General features: G+C 40.8%; 1 protein-coding gene across 9 annotated transcripts in view; it reads left to right on the forward strand.

Moving 5' to 3' along the window:
- SMAP1 (small ArfGAP 1) overlaps positions 1-15,475 on the forward strand; it is a 149,005-nt gene that overhangs the window by 79,507 nt on the left and 54,023 nt on the right. For 8 of the 9 annotated variants that reach the window (XM_089921726.1, XM_022590452.3, XM_030759233.2 and 5 more), the window contains 2 exons: positions 4,899-4,979; positions 9,365-9,445. In XM_089921726.1, the coding sequence (XP_089777852.1) occupies positions 4,899-4,979; positions 9,365-9,445 (162 nt within the window). The remainder of the gene's footprint in view (positions 1-4,898; positions 4,980-9,364; positions 9,446-15,475) is intronic. The other variant, XM_022590453.3, reaches the window with a different exon arrangement.

A 15,475-nucleotide genomic window follows, 5' to 3' on the forward strand; every position in this document is an offset into this window, starting at 1 on the left:
CAAATCTTCACTTGGAAAATATATTCAAGAATTTCCAAAATGGGTTTGAAGTGATGTATTGCTTACAGGTAATCCATAAGGTATTTTTCAGCATTTTGAAGCACCAGATTTTTATTATAACATTATTCTGTCAAAAAGCGTGAGACAGTAAAAAGAAAAAATCATCAAGAAAATAATGTGATCTTTTCTTGAAAAGATAGATGAGCATTTTGCCTTACTACCTTCAACTAATTGTACTGGTATTTTTAGAATACTTGATACTTTTTCACCTTATCCTGGAACGTGGTAGTTGGAAACCTGTTTTACCAGGTCAGTTTTCCTTCTTCAGTAGGTGCGTTTGTACACTTGGATTGCTCTGGGAGTTTCTTCGGTGGTGGCCTAGAGAAGAACCTCTGGTCTTAAGAATAATTGAAGGGAGGACGTTAGCTCCTATTCCCGAAGGAGATCTTTACTGAGTTCCCACTGTGTGTTCTCTCATGGCTGGGGGTGGGGGAGAGAAGGGTGGGGAATAGAGGGACAGTAAAGCATGACGACTGCCTTTGCCAGCGCCACCAATTCCCAGCGCCATTTTCAAGGTCAAAGTCTTGTCCCCTCTCTCTATAAAAGTACTGGAATCCAGTGAAATGGAATTATCATCTAGTTACAAAATAAATTCTGAATTTGACAATGAGTGTATTGGGTTGGCCAAAAGTGCCTTCAGTTTTTAAGTAAAAGTAAAAGACACATTTTTCATTTTCACCAAGAACTTTATTGAACAACGTATTCACCCTTCTGTTCCACTACCTTCTGCCATTTTTCAGGCAACTTCATAATTCCATCTTCCCAAAACTTTTTATCTTTTTGAGCAAAGAACTGTTCCAGATGCCTTTTACAGTCTTCCAGGGAAATTGATTTTTTCCATTGAGAGAATTTTGTAAAGACCGAAATAAATGGAAATCCGAAGGTTCAATGTCTGGTGAATACAGTGGATGAATCAGAACTTCCTAGCCAAGCTGTAACAGTTTTTGCCTGGTCATCAAAGAGACATGGTCTTGTGTTATCCTGGTGGAAGATTATGCGTTTTCTGTTGACTAATTCTGGACGCTTTTCATCGAGTGCTGCTTTCAGTTGGTCTCATTGGGAGCCGTTGGAATTAACCTTTTGATTTTCCAGAAGGAGCTCATAATAGAGGACTCCCTTCCAATCCCACCATATACACAACATCACCTTCTTTGGATGAAGACCGGCCTTCGATGTGGTTGTTGGTGGTTCATTTCCCTTGCCCCACGCTCTCTTCCGTTCCACATTATTGTACAGTATCCACTTTTTATCGCCCATCACAATTTGTTTTAAAAACGGAACATTTTCATTACATTTCAGTAGGGAATGGCACACAGAAATATGGTCAAGAAGGTTTTCTTCCATTAACACGTGGCACCCAAGCGTCAAAGTGATGAACATAAGCACGCTGGTGCAGATGATTTTCAGCGCTTGCTTTGGATATTTTGAGTATGTCGGCTGTCTCCCGCGTGGTGTAATGTTGGTTGTTCTCAATTAATTTGATTGAGATCTCGATTTGATTGCTGTCAACTTCAACTGGTCCACCCAACCGTGGAGCATCGTCCAGCGAGAAATCTCCAGCATGAAATTTCACAAACCACTTTTTTGACATGTTCAGTCAGTCACAGCACCTTCTCCATACACTGCACAAATCTTTTTTTGTGTTTCAGTTGCGTTTTCACCTTTCTTGAAATAATAAAGCATAATGTGCCGAAAAGGATGCTTTTTTTCTTCCATCTTCAGTATTAAGATGGTTACGCAAAAGTTCACCAATCTTGATGTTTTTTTAAATGCACACTGATGTGACAGCTGTCACAGTACAATCTAACAAAATTGTTTTGAATGAAGTTAAAGACAGCTAAGTGCTACTAGAGCCATCTTGCAGAAGAAACTGAACGAATCTTTTGGCCACTTACATGAGATTTCAGAGAAGTATGTGAGCAAGCCAGTGCACTTTCAGAGCACAGTGAGAACTGCTGATGTGGAGCCTCCTTTTGGTTGTGCTTCTGAGATGCTCTCATCCTCCTGTTTCCTTTTTGTCAATTAAAAAAAATTTATTGAGACCTGTTGAATGTCACATGCTGGAGATGGTGAACAGAAGAGAAACAACGTCTGTCTCAGAGAACTTCAGATGAACGAAGAATACCGATAAGGAATCGCCTCTGTACTGGACATCACATGATCATGTCTGCCAGAGGGAAGCGTTGTAGGAGACTGGAGGATGAGGGGACACTTCCTGGAGGAGGCCACGTCAGGATGGGTGGGACCCGCTGGGAGCATGGGTGCTTCCAGCAGAGGAAGCAGCAGGAGCAGAGACCCCTGGAGGCTGGGGCAGAGACTGGAGCGCTGGCACCAGAGGAGTCGCGTGTGGCTAGATGCCTGGTCGCAGGTCAGGGAAGGCGGGGACAGGCAGAGGACCTGTGGTCTGGTTAAGGGGTTTAGACTCTGGCCTTGTGTAATGTGTGTGAACTGTTCAAGCCTCCTAAGTAGGGTTAGGTGCTGATCACCTTTGCATCTGCTATCGTCACAGTCTGTAGAAGAGCAAGACCTGGGCAAGGCGACCCGTGAGGAGTGCTCATCCAGGCGCTGGAGGCTGGTGGGTCCCTGCTGGTGGTCAGTGCAGGGGTGGTGGGCAGCACTTGTAGAGAATTGGAAGGAACACAGGAGCGCCTGGATTTTCTTGCCTCTGCGTTTTTTTCTTCTCCCCCGCCCCCACCTGCCTTTTGCTTCTCCCCCATCTCTCTGTTCTGTCGTCTCTTGCTTCCAGCTGAAGCAAGACGTGTAGACTCTAGTTCTTCATTCCTTGCTCGCATGATGGGGCTTACCCCGCTCATCGACTTTTTAAAAAACCAATGTTACTGAGGTAGAATTTACATACAATACAAGGCAGACAGTTTAAGTTATAGTTCAGTGAGTTTTGGAAAATAAATACTCTATGTAACCACGACCACAGTCGATTGGCGCGTAGACCCTTTCCTTCTCTCCAGAAGGTTGCTTTGTGCCCCTGGCCTCCCACCCCTGGCCCAGGTAGCCGCTGATCTGCTCTTTATCACGGTAGATTGTACTTGTCTCTGCTGGAGCTTCATATGAATGGTATCATACCCTGTTTACTCTTTGATGTCTGGGTTCTTTCAGCATGTTTCTGAAATTCACCCCTGATTTCACGTGTACTATGAGACCATCCCTTTTTTACTGGCTGATAGTGGTTTGATTTATGGGTACACCAGTCTGTTCACATTCACCTGTGGATTTGTCCATTGACTTTTCACATGTGTTTCCTACTGACCAAGCATCTCTGTTTTTTCCTAGCTGGAACTTAGTATTAATGCTTTTTTATTTTTGCATTAAAATGCTTTGTTAAATGACTGAGATTTATTGAATAGTCTTATGTTGCTCCTTGTGAATTTTAAAAGTGGCCAAATCAGTTTATCATCCTCTGGAAAGGAGAACAAGCACTTTTACAGGGAATTATGTTGACTTAGTAACACTCGACATATTAAGTGTCCCTATTCCTCTCTTACATTTTTATGTTCAGCTTTTACATGAATTTGGGCAAAAATGGTCTTTATGATACAGGTTATTATCTTAAGTGATTTTATGTGCTTTTTCTAATCTCTTGTTTTCTACATAGCTCTAGCAAGTAAATGTCCAGTGGGATAAACCAGCTTTGAAGCTGTGCTTTAAGGCACAGTTTGTCTTTTTTAATATTTTCTTCTACATGTAATTTCAGTCAGTAGTTACTGAATGGCTAGTTTGCATACTTTTAGCAGAGCTAACAGTGTGCCAGGGGAAAACGCCCCTAAAGATTATGGGCTTGGGTTGTGAGTCAAGAATTGCAGCTGTAACTAACTCAGTAACAAGCAGATTCGAATGAGGACTTGTCATCTCACACTGTTATTTTGACATTGCATAATGACCTTTCTATAATCGCACCTTTTATTTTTAAAGATTCCTCGTAGGCACTGTTGGTATGATAGGGCAATATAGAGATGTCAGTTTTATGGCTCCAAAGATCTACTACGTATTTTGTAAACGTATTTCAGTTTTATTTTGGCAGTAAAGAGGGCAGGAAGATAACGCTTACTTTAAAGTGATGAACCACGCTTGTAGGAATTGGGTAGGAAGATGTGTGAAAAGGCTTTTAGACGAAATTGTCTCCATGTATAAATTGCCTTTGCTGCATCTGTAACTGTCTCATAGTGCTTTGGGGTAATTCAGCCAGGGCAGCCCTGGAGATGGTGTCTGTGTGCACGGAGCTTAAAGAAGGAAGTGTAGGAGTGGCTTCACGATAAGTCTTGTTTGCTGCTCAGCTGTTATGCTCCATTAATCCACTCTTTTTTCTCCCATCCTTCTTTCTGTTTTCTTAAACAGTTGATTAAAACTTGAGCTGACTTTTACTGTTTCAGCTCTGTGTTATTTTCCATTCTTGAAGCAGTTACGGTCAGTAAGAACGAGAACTCGCTCGTGCTCTCCGGCCACTTGGAACGGTGTGTCTTCGCTTCAGAGCATGAGCACCTTGGCAGTAGCGCTGATGGAAAGGGAACCACCAGTGACGCTTAGTTGTTCTTCACGTACTTTGCGGGGGGATGATCTTGTCTGAGTGCATTTTATATTTATGTCATAGTGAAATCCATTTTAAATCGTACACTCTTCTGTAGTAAGTACTTTTACTTATAGAAATTCCACATGGAAGCATTTAGAAAGCAAGACTTTTCTCTTGATGCATTATTTTCATTTAACATACTTCTGACTGCTTCTGTATCTCTGAAATACACGAGTGTGTGTTTCTTTCCTGTGCCTATAATTCTGATTGTCTTCTTTTTGTTTTTTTCTCCTGACTTTCCATCTGCATTCCACAGATTTCCTCCTCTGATGCTCCTCTTCAGCCTTTGGTATCCTCTCCTTCTCTACAAGCTGCTGTTGAGAAGAACAAATTGGAGGTATGGTAGTGTTTTAGCTATAGCCTCATTCCATAGCGCTCGGTGGTAAATGTGCCATCGTTTGGGATGCTGTAATAGTTGTTTATGTCTTGAATGGTCGCCAGTATTAAAAATGTTAAATCCAACAAGAATACTTTTCTATGCCACAGGTAGGATCACAGGGTTTTAATCTGCATTTAATTTCAGAATGACTAATTTATTGTTACCATAGATATATCTCAGCATTTAATAAGCAATTCGTTTTTTGTTGTTTCCATTACCACCTACGCTTAAAGGAGCTTTTCTGTAGTTGCTCTTGAATTCTTTGACTTATTTGGAAGGTTTTTGGTTAAAAATGTTTTCTTTCTGTTATTATAAGCACTTGAAGAAAGTTAATGTCAAGTTTCTTTTTTTAAACAATAGTATCCATCACATAGATAAAACGTAGGAGTGTAGAATCATCAGTGATGATTGTTGGAGTGTGTGTGGGGTAGGGGTGGTTAGGGTGCACGGTACTACCGTTATGGATTTGTAAAGTCATGCCTACCAATATTTGAAGGTTTTTAATTTTTTTGACTGTGTATCTTTTTGTTCTCATCCTGACCTGAGTGAATTAGTTTGAGACGTCCTTTCAACTCACACTGTTTCTGTGTCTCCTCCTTGATAAATGGTGTGCTTGACACGGGGGATGCAAAGGTAAACAAGATGTGTCTCCCTGCCCTGGAGCAGCTTCCATCTAACAGAGGAAAACGAAGAACTTTACAGAGGTTTCTAGCGCGGCAGAACGTGTGCTGCGATTGCCATGCGCTCACGGTGCTGCTCTGAGCGCAGCAGGCGTCCTTCTGATGCGTCTTACACTCTTCATAAACATTAGCTGTGAGGACTAGGGCACAGTGCAAGCAGAGGAAGCATCTTGTGGAGAAAAGCCCGTGGGCAGAGCTGGGGATTTGCGGGGAGAAGGGCGTGGCTGGGACACGCGTGGGCCGGGGAGAGAAGCGGAGAGGAGGCTTCCTGTGAGCCTGCTGGCGTGTTTGGCCTTCGTCTTGAAGGCCTTGGCACTTCGATGAGTTTCAGGGGCAGAAGGAGTATTCAGGTCATAGCATTCTACTTCACTGTCTCCGGAGAGCCAACTTCGTGCGGATGGGTGCGGAAAGGCTTGAGGACCTGTTGCACTGGTCCATGAATAAATGGTGGGCGGGGTGCTAAAGTGGAGACGGAGTGAAATGGCGAGCGCAGCTGTCAGAGATCTCGAGAAGCTCGAGCCTGTGGGGTTTGTGATCAGTGGGCTGGGGAGGCGCTTTGGGAGCCTGGATGGCTCCTGGCGTCGGGCCCGAGCACCTCAGTAGATGACGGCGCTGCCCAGTGAGAAGGGATCCGGGCTGAGCGGGTATGAGGAGAGAGCAGGGAGGGCGGGACTAAACGCTGGGTGTGTTGCGTGTGAGGTGACGGCGGGACGTCTGGGTATCTGGTCAGGGCTTGGATGCACAGGTCCATAGGCCAGAGGAGAGATCCGGGTCGGAGAAGGGGGGAGGGGGCGGCAGCCCGGGGAGAGCCATGAGAGTGGAAAGCTGGGTGCACTGAAGAGTTAGCAGAGCGAGGGGAGGTCCCCGGGACAGTGGGGGACAGTTTGGAGCAAGAAGGGCATGGTTGGAGGTGAACAGGCTTTAGAGGTCAGAGTGTTGTAGGGGTCAGAGGTCAGCAGGCAGGCCCAGGGAAGAAGCACCGCAGGAGGGCGGAGGTGGCCGCGAGGAGGTGGAAGGATGGCAGCGACACTTGGTCCAGAGGGTGGAAGCCCTCAGTTTCCGTGTCTGTGCTGTGTGGTGCCTGCCGCCAGGTCCTAGAAAGCAGGGGTCTGATCCAGCCGAGCACTCATCATCGTGCCTGATGGCATTTAGACACTGGGGAGCCCCACAGGAGAGTCCACTAGAATGTCTCTTCGTGCTTTCTTTTTCTTACCCTTTTAAAATTTCTATTTTTATGTATGTTTTGTAATGTGTATAATATAGTGCTATATGTGCTTTATAAATATATACGTACATGTGGTAGAGTATATATGCTCCCAACTTTTTAAGATAAGAGTGCATAAAGAATTTGAGACCGTATCTTTAATTAAATCACTCAAGTGTAGTTTGATTATAATGAACCCAAGATTTACTTCTCTCTGTCTTGTAGGACGTGAACATTCATTCCAGTTTTCTTTTGCAGGAGGTCTCCTGTTTCACTATATCATTTGGATATATAGTAACCAAGTTTCAGGAACTACTGTTTTACAATACCAAACACCACTGTGTTTTATTCTTGATGAGAAAATAGTTTAAAGCAACTTAGCTTCTCACAGTACTCTGATCTTTCAGCAGCTTTTGCTTCTAAAGATGGGGGTCATCTGTCGGTCAAACTGTATGATCTGCGTTTAGAGCCCATTTTTTTTTTTTTTTTTGCGGTACGCGGGCCTCTCACCGCTGTGGCCTCTCCTGTTGCGGAGCACAGGCTCCAGACGCGCAGGCTCAGCGGCCATGGCTCACGGGCCCAGCCGCTCCGTGGCATGTGGGATCTTCCTGGACCGGGGCACGAACCCGTGTCCCTTGCATCGGCAGGCGGACTCTCAACCACTGTGCCACCAGGGAAGCCCTAGAGCCCATGTTTTTACTTCAAAGCCTGTGTTCTAAAACCGCTGCTGGCATCAGTAGATTACAGCCATATTTTGACAGCTGAAATTCCAGTGTTCAAGAGCATCTCCCTCTGTTAAACATAGCTAACTAATTTATTTTATTGTTGCTGATTTCAGATGTGCCCACCAATCATAGCGATTAGAAAGACTGGCTTCTCCCCCATCTCATGACGGTGACTTCCTTGAGAAATAACTGAGAGCTCTGAGCAGTTACAGAACCGTTCATCCCCAGCATAGTAGTGAGAATGATCAACCACATTGCCTTCCTCCCTAAACTTGACTAATATCTGGAAAGCATTTTGCAATATATGAAGGATTTTTGCACATCTTGTTTATTCTTCACTTACACAGTGGCAGTGATACTGCTTACCTCATATGGTTGTTGTGAGGATTTAAATGGGTCACATGATGTCTGGCACATGGGAAGGGCCCAGTAAGCGTTAGCTGTCCCCATGGGGAAGAAAAACTGCATAGACGGCAGCCCTCTGCTGGGCGGCAGGAAGCACTGACGCTCGACAGTCTGGGCCCTGCAGCCCCTCGGCCCTACTACGATTAGCTCTGTGTGTTACTTTCCTGAGATTTTGTTTCTCCATTTGTAAAATGACAATAATGACTTTTTCCCCAGACATCACTGTAAAAATTAAGTTAGACAATAAGGTGCTTATCACAGTGCCTGGCCCATAGGACCTTTAATTATATCTCTTACATTATGGCCTAGGAATTGCCGGTGTTGGCTTTCTTGATTTACAAATAGCAAAAATTCTACTCTTGAGAGAGGTGGTGTCAAACACCCTTTTAAAGGCACAGGTGCAAATGCGACCTCTAGGCATTTTGACTAAGTTCCATGTGTTTATTATTCTGCCTTTTCTAGGTTCACCAGTTTATCTTTCATGTTTGCTGCCAGGAAACTAGGTCGGCACTCAGTTGCAGTATCACCCAGTTCTAGGTTTCTAGGCATCTTTTCCCTCTACATGCCTTATGAATGCTCTTTGTTTAATCTTTGCTTCATTTTCCTTTTTTTAGCATCTTTATGGACCTTAAGTTTTTATTATTATATCCTATTTCAACCTTCTTGGAAACTGTGAACATTATAATACCATTATAGTTTATCTAGACTGGGTTGGATTAAATATGCCAACTAGTCAGCTGGCTCTGGTCCCCAAGCACTATCTCCAACATTCTTTTCGTGAGAAAATTATTGTATTTGCACTTTTAAAAATCACAACGCTGTGGTAACAGACTGAAAATGTTTTGTGTTATTTTAAAAAATTAAACTGTTTTTACCCTTTTCTCCTCATGTTTACATGTTGTAATTGGTCTTCATCTGTGTGATAAAGAATTCTGTTCCATCAGTTAGTTTGCTTTTTCTTTGTATTCAAATTTCAACTTTATGGTTGCTGTTAGAAAGCCTGACCTTATGTAAAGATGCAGTGAGAATTTATTGAATAGAGGTCTCATTTCTTTAAAACAAACTCTAAAATATCAAAGAAGTTCTAAATTGTCTCACTTCTGTATTTCTTTTTTAGAAAAGTTATTCTTTATTGTGTTATCAACATACTCAATGAGAGTATGAATTTGCTGTGCTTACTTTTACATCTCAGTATCACTGGATATTGTCATGATTGAATATTTATTTGTACCCTTTTCAAATGATGACTCAAAGTAATAAAATAAAAATGTGTTAAGAGCTAACATTTTTTAAAAAGTAAACTTATCAAAACTTTCGGCTGTGTTTTAGAAAGAAAAAGAAAAAAAAAAGGAAGAGAAAAAGAGAGAAAAGGAGCCAGAAAAGCCCGCAAAACCTCTTACAACTGAAAAGGTAAAATTTCTTCTTCTTTTTTTTAATCTACAAAGATTACGACCTTATTTGTATAGTTATATATGAATGACTTTTGGGATATTCATGATATGCAAATAATCATTCTTTCAACAAGTATTTGTGGCATGAATACTGTGTGCTAAGCATGTCCGTCTGGCTTGTCCTGTATGATTTGTAATCGGCTACATATGTGTGGGTATAGATTCATGTGAGTTCCTCAAGGGCAAGTATTATTCCTGACTTAAAGAAGTGGTGGTTTTAGCTTCATGCACGATCAGACTTCAGCGAAAGTTGAGAGGATGCGGAGACATACCTGCAGGGGCCTTCAGAAAAGACTCCATGCTGAAGGTAGCACTTGAGCTGGGTTTTGAAGTGTAGGTAGGAAGGATTAAAGTGTGAGGCAGGAGTGTATCCTGTGGAGAGAACGTTGAGGACATGGAAACTGGAAATAGACAAAGTATGTTTTAGAAAAATAAATGAGTAGTGGAGTTTGAAGAAAGATCTATGTCTGTGTATAGAAAGTAATGAAAAATAAGACCAGAATGGTAGATTGAGCTCAAATTGTAGGGGACCTTAAGGTCCAGATTGATTCTTTTTTGAAGGAAAGGCTGTGGGCAGCATTTAATTCAGAAGGGTTCTACTGGAAGATTATTTTGCAGTGATAAGCAGGATAGAAGTGATCAGACCTACTAGAGGTAGAGAGAACATTAGATTTCTGTCAAGCGCTTGGTTAAATAATCATGGTGGCTTGGCTTGAATGCATTTCCTCGTACAAGAATGGAAGCACAGTAAGGGACTTGTCAGTAAAGGGAGCATCCTTACTTTAACTGTTGAAATTTTAATAATCAACTTTATGGAGGCATCAGTTATATACTACAAAGTGCATCCATTTAAAGTGTGCGAGTCAGTATTTACTGGTTCTTTTCCCATCATGTTTATTAGAACAGTCTCTACCTTCAGAGAGTTATAAACATGCCTTCTGCATTTAAGATGTGCTAAGTATCCCAAGGCTCCTTAGTCCTTTATGTAGCAACCAAACACGTCCACCATCTGCCCCTTGATCCCCCTCCTAGCAGTCGCCCCCCGTCCTTCATACCGGGCAGACTTGCGTCTTTCCCCCTGAGCACACTAGCCATCCCTCTGGGCACTGAGCTGCCTGGCCAAGGATGTCCTTTGCTCTCCGCACCTCTTATCTAGGTTTACTCGTTCCTCCTCGTCCATCCAGCCCCTCTGACGCCCCAACCTCATAGGCTCTCTCCCTTCCTCAAAGTTCTGGTGACATTGTCCTACATTTGACTTTATTACTTCCTGCCTCATATTATTGTTTAATTGTATTGTTAGATAAATTTCTTTGTCTAACACAGATGCATCCATATTTATGTTCTGTTTCCTGAGATTAGGTGTCAATCAGGTGGGGACTAACAAGTCTTAGGTTTCTTTGTATTTCTGACAGTTTCTTGTGTGTATCAGATGTTTAGGATAAATACATGTACATTGATTAGTTGATGTTTTCCATCTCATAATTCCTGTTAATGTTTTGATCCCAAGGTCATGCAGAACAATAAACTGCAATTTATTTCTGAATAATTTGTTAAATACTGAAGACTTGCTAAGTGGAATTCTTTGAGATATTTTTTGAAGTACTTTTAAGTTAAAGTTAGTTTTTTTGACTATCACTAATTGTTTTAACGATTGTTTACTGAATTAGATTCTTACCTTTCACCAAATTAAATTTAGATGTTAAGTATTATAAAACTTTTTAAAAGGAGTGATTAAGTTGGTAATTATAGCCTGATTACTTAAATAGCTTTAATTCTGCTCTGGAAACTTTCTCTTCAGCATGCATCAGTAAGAAGCTGTAAGTGAAATCTCTTACAATTTCCTATTTGATTACAAAGGAACTTAAAAATCACTAGTAGGTTTTATCTTTTATTTCCAAAAGTTGGAAGTATCAGAGTTTATATAATGCCTTATTGTTGTACTTGGCAAGATGTAAAATTTAACCACTTTTAAAACAAAATATATTTATTTTTTCTCTTAAAAAATATTTACCATCCAAATATAGTGAGCATTTGATGTAGTGACCATGTGTGTTTCATGGTCTTGCATGTAAACACTTGCTTTCTGTTGCCTGCTGTGGAGAGGGGCCGCCAGGGTTACCTGGGAACAGTCTCTGGATTGGGAGCTTGAGAAGAGCAGTTCAGGGCGTGTGAACAGCGAGGAATCCAGCACTATTCCGTTACCATTTCTCTTTGGTACTTAGGTTTTTTGTGTTTTTTTTTGTTTTGTTTTGTTTTAAATAAATTTATTTGGTTGCACCGGGTCTTAGTTGTGGCAGGTGGGCTCCTTAGTTGCAGTACACGGGCTCAGTTGTTCCGCCGCATGTGGGATCTTCCTAGACCAGGGATTGAACTCATGTTCCCTGCATTGGCAGGCGGATTCTTTATCCACTGCGCCACCACGGAAGTCCGGTACTTAGGCTTTAAATAAACCCAGTTCACACTTCATCTGTTATTCTTGCTCACCCTGCAGAGGTCAGGACTCCTGTTGCCAATGGTGGGAACCTTGCAGAAGGAATAATCACCCAGAGGGAAAAGCTTTAGTTCCTGTCAGATTTTCGTGGTCAGGATATTGTAGGTTATGTAAGGAGGAAGATACATTTACAAGCGTAACAGTGGGGAGACTGAAAGAACAATAGCACAAGCAAGCTTTACTTCATTCACATTAGGCGTTTTTCTTTGTGTTCTCCCTGAGCTGATGTTTTCAGGGGGCATGTATAATCTAGAGGAGAAATTAGCAGTAATAGCAGTGAAAATCATAGCAATAGTAATCAGAATATCATTCTCATAAGTAGGTAAGAGTTGGCTTCTTTGGCTGTCTGGTATCTGCCAGGAGCTGGGCTGGTGTACAGCTTGCATGCACACTTGTGCATGTACACTTACACGTGAAGTGACCAGCCATGTATTCAACACCTAGTCAGGAAACAGAACATGGCTGCTGCCCAGAAGCTGCCCTCCCCAGCTCTTCCCAATTAAATCACTTCTCTTCTCCCAGAGATAATCATTTCCTTGTATTTTAGAAATAGATTTACCTTCTCTGTGTGTTTCTAAATAATAGAAATATTACTTAGGAAATACTGTTTTTCTCTGTTTTTTGAACATACAAATGAAATGATGCCACAAATATTCTTTTGTGTTTTGCTTTTTTCAGTCAACATTGTTTTTGTAAGGGTTAATCATGTTCTGTATAGATACAGTTTACTCAGTTAATTGTTGTGTAGTATTCCATTATTTATATGTTCCTTACTTTATGCATCCCATCGTTGATAAACACTTGGATTATATCCAGGCTTTAGCTGTTATAAATAGTGCTGCTTTGAACACTTTTGTACATGCACCTAAGTATGTATTTCTTTAGGATGTACTTAGGAGTGGACTTGTTGGGTCACAAAGTATCTGTATCTTGAACTTCACAACATAACGTCAAACTATTTTCCAATGTGTATACCAAATGTATTCTGGTCACGCTACATTCTTTACAACATTTGGTATTGTCAGAGGCATTATTACTTGCAGTCTGATGGGTATATAAGGATATCTCATTGTATTTTACATGTCCATTTCTTATATTACTAATGAGGCCCAGTGCCCGTGTCATATGTTTATTGCCCATTTGGAATCCCCCTTTTGGAGTTCTGACTCAGATCTCTTGCCTATTGTTAAATTGGATGGCTTACCTTTCCCTTTTTGATTTGTAACAATCTACACACACACTTACACACATATATAGAGGAAACTAGTCCTTTTCCAGTTACGGGTTTGCAAATATCTTATCTCTGTGGTTAATTTTATTGCTCTTTTTATTTCTGGTTTGTGAATCGGTGATCGAGGGCATCCTTGTCTTATTCCTGACGTCAGAGGGAAAGCTGTTTGTGTTATCTTCATTCCTTACAAAAACTACAGTTATTGTTTAGTTAGAGAATTTATGGAGTCTGGTTTGGAAAAATAGATTTTATTTCTTTTTTAAAGGCTAAACTCCATCTCGTGTCTCTTTATGTGTTTAAAAGAATGATGCTTGATAGGTGTTATTTTTTCCCAGGACACTTGTTCTGAGTCCACTTGCAATTAAAGCCATTAGTATGGTTCTTGGCACATAGCAGTGAGTTAATAAATGATTACTTACAAGTATGTTAATTGGGGGGTTGGAAGGAACCTTACCTCTCTTATTTTATAAAAAAATTAACTAAACCCTAGAAGGACTCTTGAGTCACTGAAAAGTGACTTGCTCAGTGCTAACAGTTGGTGACAGCTCAGGGGTTTGAACCCATGTCTTCTTCTGATTTAAGTCCCGCGTTGTGTGTATGTGTGTTTTGATTTGACATATATGTCTTCAGTTTCCTTTCTTGATGCAATTTTTAGTCCTTTTGTACATTCTACATCATTTTATAATGAACAGTCCAAAGCTCTCTAAAAAAGAACAGTGTGTTTATATACAACGCTATCCCATACTGTCCTAACTAGTGAATTCATAATTTTTACTGATTTGTTAAGCGTCCGGTAGGGACTTCTTCATTCTGTAAATACACTTGTTTTCCCTGAGCAGTCTACCACTTTGCTTAAATTATATTTTGTACCTAGGTCTCCCTAAGGTTTACGTTTTGTGTTGTGTGAGCATCTGTTGCCAGTGGGGTTAGCTGAAACCAGGCTTACTTTCTTTTCTGAGAGGAGAAAGGTAAAACCTAAAAATTTAATGAATCAAGTGATTAATAGGACAGATGCTTTTGACACTTAAATAGATGTCTCTCTGCTGTGCTTTAGATATTCTGCTGGAAAATTGTGTATAAATTTGACTTTTTCTAAAATATTCTGTCATACGTTTGACATTTCTAATTCACTTAGTTTGGATTTATCTACTAGGCTATCTCCCAAGTAGCCAGTGATCTATAAATATGTTTATGTAGATGAGAAGTACTCTACTAAAGGAATGTACATGAATTCTCTTTCAGTTTATATGAGCAGATCTTAATTTCTCCTTTGGGAGGTTCTGAGTTTTATAGTTTTTCTTTTCTTAAAGATGTGCATATCAAAACATGGAAAATGGGCAAATAGTCACTTTTGGGGATGGGGAAGTTAAACCCTTTTAAGGTAATTTAAGGTAATAACCGCAGTAGTGGTTCTGGTTTTATTGCTATTTATTATAATACGGTTTGTTACAATATGGGTTATTATGTTTTAAGTTCTGAAACTTCAGAATTATATGCTAAGAAACCTTTAATGTAGGGGTCAGCAAACATTTACCAGAGAGTAAATATTTTAGGCCGTCGGGTGTCTTTCACAACTACTCAGCTCTTTCTTTGTAGCACAAAAGCAGTAAATGAGTGTGTTCCAATGAAATTTTATTTGCAAAAACAGGCGGTCAAGTTTGCTGAGGACCGTCCCCCTCACGCCTCCCCACAGCTGAGAATTGGTCGCAGTGGGAGAAGCAGGGTCAGGAGAGGATAGCCAGGTTCAAGCCTTGGTCTGTGTTCACTGTCTTCTTGGCAAAGTCAGTTAACTGCCCAGATCTGCTTTTTCCTCATATATTAAATGACAAGCTTTGCTTAGATGATCTCTAGAGATCCTTATGGTAATAAATAGTTTTAAATTTAGAGTTACTTATTACACCTACTGAATATAGGGACAGATTCCTAAAATCATCTGACTGTATCCTTAAAGATGGCTTTTACAACTCCACAGAGTTGGTTTTTATTCAACGAATTCTCTTTATTGTTTCAAACTGGTTTTTCACTCACCTTAGTTGCTATTATATTTTAATCAGCTAGTTTTCCTATTAAAACACAAAGTATAATTTAGGAAAAGAGTATTCAGTTCTTCCTAAGGCAAGCTACTTCTGTATTTACATAGAACATGTATGTGTGTGTGTGTGTATTCAGAAAAACTGGCTTACTTTAAGGTAGTTGGTATTTCTGTTTAGGTGTCTATCTGTACAGGTGTTACTGCATCATTGGTTTTATATGTAATGGGTGCATTA

Source organism: Delphinapterus leucas, chromosome 12, assembly GCF_059928025.1.
Source record: "Delphinapterus leucas isolate spDelLeu-1000000601 "Yukka" chromosome 12, BTC_Dleu_Yukka2, whole genome shotgun sequence".
In the NCBI taxonomy this organism is placed as follows: domain Eukaryota; kingdom Metazoa; phylum Chordata; class Mammalia; order Artiodactyla; family Monodontidae; genus Delphinapterus; species Delphinapterus leucas.